The sequence below is a fragment of the Haliotis rubra genome, unplaced genomic scaffold, assembly GCF_003918875.1.
Source record: "Haliotis rubra isolate DU_JTF1 unplaced genomic scaffold, ASM391887v1 Scf307, whole genome shotgun sequence".
Classification (NCBI taxonomy): domain Eukaryota; kingdom Metazoa; phylum Mollusca; class Gastropoda; order Lepetellida; family Haliotidae; genus Haliotis; species Haliotis rubra.
The window spans coordinates 887783-898280 of record NW_025766977.1 but is presented as its reverse complement, the minus strand read 5'-3'; the positions used below and the strand labels follow the sequence as shown (position 1 = coordinate 898280).

Genomic DNA, 10498 nt, shown 5'->3' with positions numbered 1-10498 from the left:
TCAACTAAAATACTCACCAGGGAGGAGTTCATCATGGGACCACATTCAAGTCTAGTTTGAGTGAGCCTGATCTTTACATTGATCCAGGAGCCTCTTTTCAGTGAATGTTTCGTTAAGATGTGTCTCCTGCCCATAATTATGGAGACGTGTCCGTGAGACATCATTACATGTGACCACAGTTCTATTTAAGACAGCAGGTGATAAGAGGAGTTGCTGCAGTCTTTAAAGGATAATGTAATTTGATTTGACTGTTGGAAAATAGTTCGATGACATTTATTACAAGAGAATGGTGATACAGTTCAGTGGGTAATCATGTATTGATGGGACTTGGCGTGGACAGAATGTGGGGGGAGAAGCAAAGAGCCAAGACATGAAAGGGGAATGAACATTCACTACATGTAACAATGTATAGATATGTCAAGAATTGTAAACCTGGACCAAGTGTATTGAATTGTATCATACTGATAGGTGTGAACAAATCTGTTTTTGAAGTGTTTTATATGTGAAGGAACAGACCTTTGAACTGACCAAACGGTTGAAGATCACTGTATTGAAGTTTGTCATTTTACGATTTGCTGTTTGTGAGTTGAAGGAAGACAGTAAAATTATGGCTGCCATTAAACAATTAAACATTTCAGATTGTCGACACCTAATGATGTCAACGGATGCACTCTCCACTTTCAAACTATCTGTTAGATTGATTCGAGGTGGTTAGACCTGTCACATAACTAGATATACTCAGACACACAGTATATTAGATATACTCAGTCACACTGTACATTAGATATACTCAGACACACAGTATATAAGATATACTCAGACACACAGTATATTAGATATACTCAGACACACGGTATATAAGATATACTCAGACACACAGTATAATAGATATACTCAGTCACACGGTATATTAGATATACTCAGTCACATTGACATTAGATATACTCAGACACACAATATACTACATATACTCAGGTATATTAGATATACTCAGTCACACAGTATATTAGATATACTCAGACACACTGTACATTAGATATACTCAGACACACTGTACATTAGATATACTCAGTCACACAGTATATTAGATATACTCAGACACACTGTACATTAGATATACTCAGACACACTGTACATTAGATATACTCAGTCACACAGTATATTAGTTATGCTTAGTCACGCAACACATGAGATAAACTAAGACACACAGTATATTAGATATACTCAGTCACACATTATATTAGATATACTCAGACACACAGTATATTAGATATACTCAGACACACTGTACATTAGATATGCTCAGACACACTGTACATTAGATATACTCAGACACACTGAACATTAGATATACTCAGTCACACTGTACATTAGATATACTCAGACACTAGGTATATTAGATATGCTCAGTCACACTGTACATTAGATATACTCAAACACACTGTACATTAGATATATTCAGACACACTGTACATTAGATATACTCAGACACACAGAATATTTGACATACTTAGTCACGCTATACATGAGATATACTCAGACACACAGTATATTAGATAGATATACTTAGTCACAGTATATTAGATATACTTAGTCAATCTATACATGATATATACTCATTCACACTATGCAGTCAGAAATACTCATTCACACTATATATTAGATATACTCAGACACACAGTGCATTACAGTCAGGAGGTCGTTGTAAATGTAGTTAATTGGAATATTTACAGATGCAATGATCACTTGAGAAAGAATCAAAGGTCTATTTTGTGTTACTGAAACTGAATACTTTGATTTCACCTGAACTGTAATTACAAACATACACACGACCACGTCCACCTACACAAACTCCGTGCGGGTACGAGACACCATCATCTGCAGTGAGTATGTTTCGGACAAACTGTCCTGACTCAGTGAGATGAACAACAGTGTGTTGATAGTAGTCAGTAACCAGGATGTCACCAGTGCTGGTACTTGTGATACCAAGTGGACTTCTCAGTGTTGTGCGTCCTGGTGTAGGGTAGGTGAACACAACGTCCCCTTCAGCTGTCAGGCACAGGACACACTTCGAACCGCCATCCGACACAAGGATGTTTCCTGTTCTTGTTGTACAAAGAAAGGAAGGATAATGTATCATTTCTTTTCCGCTAACTACAGCGTTCATCGACTTCAGGACGTTTCCTCTCATGTCCAGAATATCCACATATTTATCACTATCAGAACCTGCTGCTAGTGTTGATGGTGTCAGAGACGTTATACCCCTGTACTGTTTGCTGGTTGTGATGGTCGACAGCAGTACCAGATCAGGGTTCACTTTAACTGTTACAATCTGTCTGGTATCCGTTACAGTGACGGCCACCTGGTTGTGTTTCAGCTTTGTTATACCCCACGGAGACCATCCCAGTTGGAGCTTGCTGTGACTTCGTTGTTTGTTCCTGGTGTAGAAGGACTTCACACTGTTGTTGGTGTAGTCTGTTACAACCAATGTGTCTGTACCATTCACCGCCAACACTGTTAAGTCAGCAGGGTATACTTCATACTGGCCTCCTGCTACCCTAACGTTAATGGAGTCCTTTAACACAGGAGCAGCCTTCAGGTCCAGTACATTACCAGGGTCTTCTGACACAGGAGCAGCATTCAGGTCCAGCACGTTACCAGTGTCTTGTGACACAGGAGCACCCTTCAGGTCCAGCACGTTACCAGGGTCTTGTAATAGAGGAGCAGCCTTCAGGTCCAGCACGTTACCAGTGTCTTGTGACACAGGAGCAGCTTTCAGGTCCAGCACGTTACCAGGGTCTTGTAACACAGGAGAAGCCTTAAGGTCCAGTACGTTACCAGTGTCTTGTAACAGAGGAGCAGCCTTCAGGTCCAGCACGTTACCAGGGTCTTGTGACACAGGAGGAGCCTTCAGGTCCAGTATGTTACCAGTGTCTTGTGACAGAGGAGCAGCCTTCAGGTCCAGCACGTTACCAGTGTCTTGTGACACAGGAGCAGCCTTCAGGTCCAGCACGTTACCAGTGTCTTGTGACACAGGAGCACCCTTCAGGTCCAGCACGTTACCAGTGTCTTGTGACACAGGAGCAGCCTTCAGGTCCAGCACGTTACCAGGGTCTTGTGGCACAGGAGCAGCCTTCAGGCCGAGCACATTACCAGTGTCTTGTGACACACGAGCACCCTTCAGGTCCAGTACGTTACCAGGGTCTTGTGACACAGGAGCAGCCTTCAGGTCCAGCACGTTACCAGTGTCTTGTAACACAGGAGCAGCCTTCAGGTCCAGCACGTTACCAGTGTCTTGTAACACAGGAGCAGCCTTCAGGTCCAGCACGTTACCAGTGTCTTGTGGCACAGGAGCAGCCTTCAGGCCGAGCACATTACCAGTGTCTTGTGACACACGAGCACCCTTCAGTTCCAGTACGTTACTGGTGTCTTGAGATACAGGTGTTGCCTCCAAGTTCACCAAACCGTCATACTGGACATCTATCTCACCCAGCTGTAGATCGTCCAGAGCTCTACTCAGCATGTCTTCGTTCTGTCTGAACATGATCCTGGCTATTCTACCCCTCTTCTTCACGTCTTCGTCTCCGACAGCATCCACATCACCGGCCTCACATCCCTGATACATCTCATACACGTCCATGTCACACTCGGATTGTAGAATCTGGTCTATCAGCTCAGTTTGTTGTCGGTACATCTGTACTGATATTTCACTCGACTTTAGGTCGGCTGTCAGTTGTTCAATGTGCTTTTCAGAAACTTCTTTCAGTTCATCTAGAAGTATATTTTCCATAAGAGTTATCTTCTCTCTCGCGTTGTTACCAAAAGACTTGATGTCATGTTCCATTCTGGCATATCGATCTTTTTCAGAAACGACGTTCACTTTAACAGCATGAACTTTTGCTTCCATTTGGATTTGCTTCTTCGAAATAGTTTCCTTCTTATTCAACAGCTGAGACTTTAATGCAGGTAATTCCGACTCCAGTGTGACGACTGACTCACATTTCCTGTGATAGATAACACAACAGGTGTGACAGGTGACTTTCTTGCAATCTTTGCACAGGAATTTGATGTTTTCATCCTTGTGTTCTTTACACTTGAGGTTTCGTTTCCTGGGGATAATGGCTTCACTAGTCAGGGCAGTTGTATCGTGATGACGAGTGGATGAGATGCGGCTGTGTGCCCCAGCACATACATCACACAAGGCGTCATCGCATACCGAGCACCACACAGTCGCTGGAGTTCTCTCCCCTTCGCGATGACAGCACGTGCAGTTCTTTGTATCTGGACAAAAAAAACAAGGTTGAATGAAAAGCATTCAGCATCGTATCATCGAGTGTTTGTTCTCACGTCTAGCTATTTAAGGGCGGTAGGCTAGCCTTGTAGTCAAAGCGTTCGATCGTCCCGCCGAAAAACCGGGTTCGATTTCCCAGATGGGCACAATGTGTGACACCTATTTCTGGTTTCCCCGCCGTGATATTGCTTTAATATTGCCAAAGGCGGCATAAAACCAAACTCACTCACTCTATCTGTATTTGTAGTTGCACAATTTTTGGTGGTTTATGAATTGTTGTTACTAGTAATGTTTGTGTAAGCTATAGTTTGGCATGAAATGCATGTGGACCCGGTTTTTTGTAAATATCTCTTCATCCAATGATCCAATCGATCTCAAACTGTGCAAGTGGATGTTTTGTCAGACAACCTAATCACATTGTAAATCACCGATTTTATGCATTTGTATTAAAGAATCTGTCTATGTAACTGTCAACAAAACAAACAGCAGAACGGGAGGGAGCCAATGACCTGTAATAGCGGCAGTGTTGGGTCATAAAGTTCAACGTTCGTCAATGTAGGTCAGCTATGCACGTGACAGGTATGAAGAGGTGTCACAGGTCGTGAAAAGGGTAAGGTGGGTGCCAACTGTTAACCATCATTCGGAGTTTGTTTCTCTGAGTTGTTCAACATTAACCACAAAACCCATTTGTGAGAATTATTCTGTAGGTTAAAAACTTTAAATTTGTAATGTTAATGTCATATTTTGTTTATGCAGTACCTAAATGGAAATGCATTTAAAGAACACAGAAAGTATATTTACACTAAATCAGTAATCGGACCACCTATGGTTAGAACTCAACAACTGTTAAAGCCCCGTTCCCTCGGACACAAGCACGCTCAATCATGCTCACTCATTGAAGAAAAGATAGAATGAAGACAAAAGTGTTGTGTTTTGATGTCGTTCACATTCCAAATTAAGCAATGCATTTCTAATAGCTTTAAGCATATAGATAGTTAATATTTATATTTTCATGATAATTTTATGTGAAATGAGTGTTTCATTTTACACTTTAAGTCGTTGGAATTAGTCAGTGCTGTCATTGTTAAAGAAGTTATATTTCTTTGAGCATATCTGGCTGGATACTAGTATTATCTGTTAATATAATAACAGAATTAAACTTCATCAGGTTCACTCCATTTTTCCACATAGGAGTCATCAGTGTCCAGACAAATGACAACTGGATTAACTGATTGCTCCTTCAAGCCATCTTTGAGCCAGTACTCTTTCTCCACCTTCTTGACATGTTCAACACATGCATGCAAGCGTGCAATGTCAATGTCACATATAGCAGTGTTGACGATGTGCTTGACATCATTCAACTTGAATGATTGATTTTTCCGGGTCACTGTACTTTTAAGGTCTCCCCAGATAAGTTCGATTGGGTTGAGATCACAGTGGTACAGTGGTAATCTCAAGACGTTATGGCCGTGTTGGCGTAGCATGTTGTCAATGTTATATGTGGGTGGAGGTTTGTTAGGTTTAATCAAAGAGTACAACTGTGGGTTGGTGGCCTTAACTGAAAATTGTATATTGTTATTTGTTAGCCATAGCTGCATATCTGACTTCTTTGTATTGGAAGTTGGGCACCTATTGTTTGGATCTCGAACACTGTGATAGGGAGCATTGTCCATGACAACAAGACTTTTGTAAGGCAGAGCTGGCAACAATTGTTCCTCAACATACTGTGTGAAAACCGTTGAGTTCATTTCTTTATGATAGTCCATCTGTGCTCTTTGACCGAAATACCAGATCACACCCAGGTAGGAATCCACGGTGGGAACCAGCATGAAGAACGATTAAACGTTCACCTTTGCCTGTTGGTATTTTCCTACCATAATTGGGATCAGTGGGTAGCCACTGTCTGGCAGCAGGTCGCATCCAGATATATGGGTTCGAACCCATCCTCTCTTGCCTGCTTAATTTCTCTCAGATAGTTACACCTTATTTTATCAATATCAGATCTCTCACACATTACAAGTTTCTGGTTTGCTACCTTCTTGTACTTGTATCCAAATTTGAGCAGTAGTTTGCTTAGCATAAACCTAGAACCATTAATGTCGTGATCCTCTGCAAGGATGTGTTTTAACTTTCTTGTGGCCAGGTGTTCATTTCTAGCAAAAAGCCGGCGAATGACATCTCCGATGACCCTGATGTCAAAAGAATCTAACTTTGGATGCCTACCTTTTTGTACAAGGTTTTGTTTATTGGTTGTTGGTTTATTTTTCACAATTTTTAGCACGATGTTCTTTTTCATGCCAAGAGCAAAAGTTGTACGTTTCATGTAATCAGACACCTTATAAATCGGTTTGCTACGTTTGCTCTCTTTTTTACAAAAATTCAACACATTTCTAATTAAACGTTTAGCATCATCTGAATAAGCTTTCATGGTGACAGCTAGAAGTAGTCAATGTGAATGATCCAAACGGTCTATCACTGTGCAGTGCACAGGTAACTATTATGAACTGCACGTGCATTTACCTTTATGACCCAACACTGCCGCTGTTACAGGTCATTGGCTCCGTCCCTCTGCAAGCAGTCTGCGTTCTGCTGTTTATTTTGTTGACAGTTACATAGACAGATTCTTTAATACAAATGCATAAAATTTACAATGTGATTAGGTTGTCTGACAAAAGATCCACCCTCCCAGTTTGAGATCGATTGGATCATTGGATGAAGAGATATTTACAAAAAACCGGGTCCACATGCATTTTATGCCAAACTATACCTCACAACACGATATATAAAACAAAGATATCTGCAAGACTGACTTCAGATTTCGGGAACTTGAATGACTAGTTTGACATAACGAAAAATGAGGTATCACTTGACCCCTAAATACCCTACATTTTAACTTCAACCAAGATATTTGGAAAACAGCTATGCAGGACCACTACATTCATGAGTATTGTGGGGGTACAAATTCAAATTTGTATCAGTAAATAATGAATGTAGATCAGTCATTTTCACATTGAGTAAGGGAGTGTGTTGCCTTCGGTTAAGAGTCGAACATGGCACGGCCACAGACGAATATTTAACAGATTTTGCACGTGTTTATCCTTCCAATCTTTTGAGTGTGGTGCAAGACACATCCGATAGACCATCGTGCATTGCAGTACCAGTTTACCATTGATCCTTACCTTTACGTCCGGGGCCAAATGAGTCCAGCAGTCCCTGGATGACAAAGCTGGGTTTGACATCATCCGCCCACTCATCTATTGATCTCTCAGGGGCACTCACTTTCGTCATTTTGCTGCAGAAAGGACACTGCAGAGACTTGGCACTGATGGCTTGTGGTTTGGTTTTGGTGTAGTTGACGACACATTTCCGACAGAATGTGTGATAACAGACAAGGGTGCATGGATTGTCAAACACTTCTGTACATATGGTGCATGTGAGGAAATGTTCTTGCATTTTCTGAGACGTCGCCATCTGCAAACAGAAGAAGCAGATGTAATACATGATAATGATGACAAGCGTCGCAGATGAATATCTAAAATTCTAGTCTATTTCTCAGTGATTATGTATAATCCCTGAAAATGTCAGTGGTTATGTATAATCACTGAGTGAATCAGACATTATACATAATCCTTTTCTTCATATTCACTGTAAGATATATGGGGAAAACTCAAGCGTCAAAGGACAAGTTCACCTGCAGTAAGTATCTTGTGAAGTATCACGTGACACACATGGTTTTACCTTTGCTGCCCAGGGTTTCTTTACCTTACCAAGAACTAGTTTAGTCCAGTTTTACTTATTTAGTACAAAAAGACTTTATCAGTTACCACATCATCATCACTTGTTCATGAAATTCTTGAAATAACTTGGAGTTAGGTGATTACTTCTCACACGGATTACCAAGTTATGTCTATATTGGCATGTATGGCCTATTTAAAATGATGAGTTTGATTAATGATTATTTAATCTCCAACACGTGACGTCATCAACAGATAAGCCTCTCACGTGACCCACTGGTTGCTGAGACCTCATCAATGGATAATCCAACCATCTCGTTATCCTGTTCTACATCATTTATTGAAAAGACGTTTAACCTAAGATGACATGAAAATAATGTAACAGAGACTACAACCCAGTCTATGTAGGTTGAAATGTTTGAGTAACTGTATTTAGTCATCTTCAAAGTTATCTCTGAGTATATACGTATGTCCCGGCTGCTAGGTTTTGACGGGGACCCATGTTGATGAGGCCCTGACCTCGCTGAATCAAGTGTGTCTAGTTATCTGTTTGTTTTAACGTCTGATCAGCCAATCAATTTACTTGAAGATTTATGTTTACTTTTGTGTGTCTTTGTTTCGGTAACAACACCTGACAAAAATAGTCAGAACTTAGTAAGTAAGTAACTTGTGAGAAGTAATCCTTAAATTCCAAGTGACATGAATTTCATGAACAGTGTGAGGAGGATGTGGTCACTGATAAAGTTACGCCTCTTTTTGTAGTAAATAAGTAAAACTGGATTAAACCATTTCCTGTTAAAGGTAAAGATTGATTGATTGATTGAGTTTAGTTTAGTCTTACGCCGTTTTAGCAATTTTCCAGCAATATCAGGGCGGGGGACGACAGAAATGGGCTCCGCACATTGTACCCATGTGGTTAAAGATAAAGAAACTATACTGCATAACACATGACCTTATGAGGGTACAAAAAGACAAGAGTTGTCATAGTAATACGTCATGTGATTTACATCATTCTTACGTTGATATAGAAATATCATCCGATGGCAGGTGACCAGATGGTGGACACACGAACACATGCAGACACCAAGTTGCGGGTAAAGTAACGTGCAGCATCATTGGACAAAATACTGTGACTACATGAATTGGGGGCCCAGTTCACCCAGCTTGAAATGGGTACCCTGTGACGTAACAGGCTGCATGAGTTGAATACTCCCCAGGGAGTTGAGTTGGTTAAAACAATGCCAGAAAAAAGACGTCCGTTGATCAAGGGAACACTCCAGCGCATTGTGCATTTACTAATTGCGTGGATATGTGTGCTATATAAATATCCTATAATAATAATGATTCATTTCTATGTTGTCACTTGTTCTCACATTCCCATATCGTCTATCTACTACTGCTGATAAAGAAGACAAAAATAATCACTCTTGTCAATATTGTGTACATAACCATTGATAAATGGATATAGAGAATCACGTGCATACTGATAAGAATTGTTTTTTCATGACGTCACCTAACAACCCAAGTATGGTGTCTCCCCTATACAACATGTAAACTTTAATACGTTTAGATTTTATAATATTTTTTTAGTTTGGTCTTGTCCCCCTGTAAAGGCTTTTCATGTTAGTATTATTCCAGTTGGTGCATTTACGTTTATTGTCGCGTATATGATGTACTGGCCAAGATTGCAAAACTTATTTCCAAAACGAAAGCAAGCTGTAAGAGATTTCCCAACAAATGCAATAACACTTGACACTATACACCAGCACTGTCTCAAAACTGTGTTTATATGTACATATGATAGACAAAGTAATTAACTGGCGTCAGTGTATCGGTAAGTCTACACCAACTTGTTTGAGATGAGGGTAGTCGGTTCCCTCAGTGGGAAGGTCACACACAGGAAAAACAACACCATGGATGAAATTTTACACTATTACCACCGTACTATTTCACACCTGGTCGTTCAATCACGGCGTACTGACGTCTCTCTATCTTAACATTGTTAGAATTGAAATGAAATCTGCCAAATATCGCCAGCACGCCCACTTACCTTTACTTCCTCGTTCCACCAAGTCGGTGTAGAATTACATTGGACTGGCTAGTGACGGGTTATCACCGCGCACGCCAACCACCGGTTATTGAGCTCAAGGTTGCGAATATATTTTGCTTAAGGGAAAGCATGTAGGCGGCAAGAGTCGGAGTTGTTACGGGAATAACACGATATTGCACACATCGCTTTGTCGTTGCTTTCATTTTGCGCGTCGTTTCATTCGAATACAGGAGTATGTAATCTGATTTCAAATCTTTCTTTAAACTTCACACCTGAATGTTTCGCGAAAACCGTAGTACATAGAGGCCGGGGAGGGGGAAGGAGAAGCATAGTGGTTAAGGTCCGGCCCGTCACGCCCGAGGTCGGGTTCGAAGCCCCACGTAGATAAAATGTGTGGAGCCCATTTCTGGTGTCTTCAGGGGT

General features: G+C 40.9%; 1 protein-coding gene across 1 annotated transcript; it reads right to left on the bottom strand.

The window, feature by feature from the left end:
- Positions 1-1521: 1521 nt before the first annotated feature.
- LOC124282940 lies at positions 1522-10111 on the bottom strand. Its single transcript, XM_046718993.1, has 5 exons — positions 10076-10111; positions 7471-7762; positions 3326-4281; positions 3102-3223; positions 1522-2945 (listed from the first exon to the last, which is right to left on the bottom strand). Exons 2-5 carry the CDS (start codon positions 7760-7762, stop codon positions 1766-1768), a joined length of 2550 nt encoding a protein of 849 aa, XP_046574949.1. The 5' UTR covers positions 10076-10111; the 3' UTR covers positions 1522-1765.
- Positions 10112-10498: the final 387 nt, after the last annotated feature.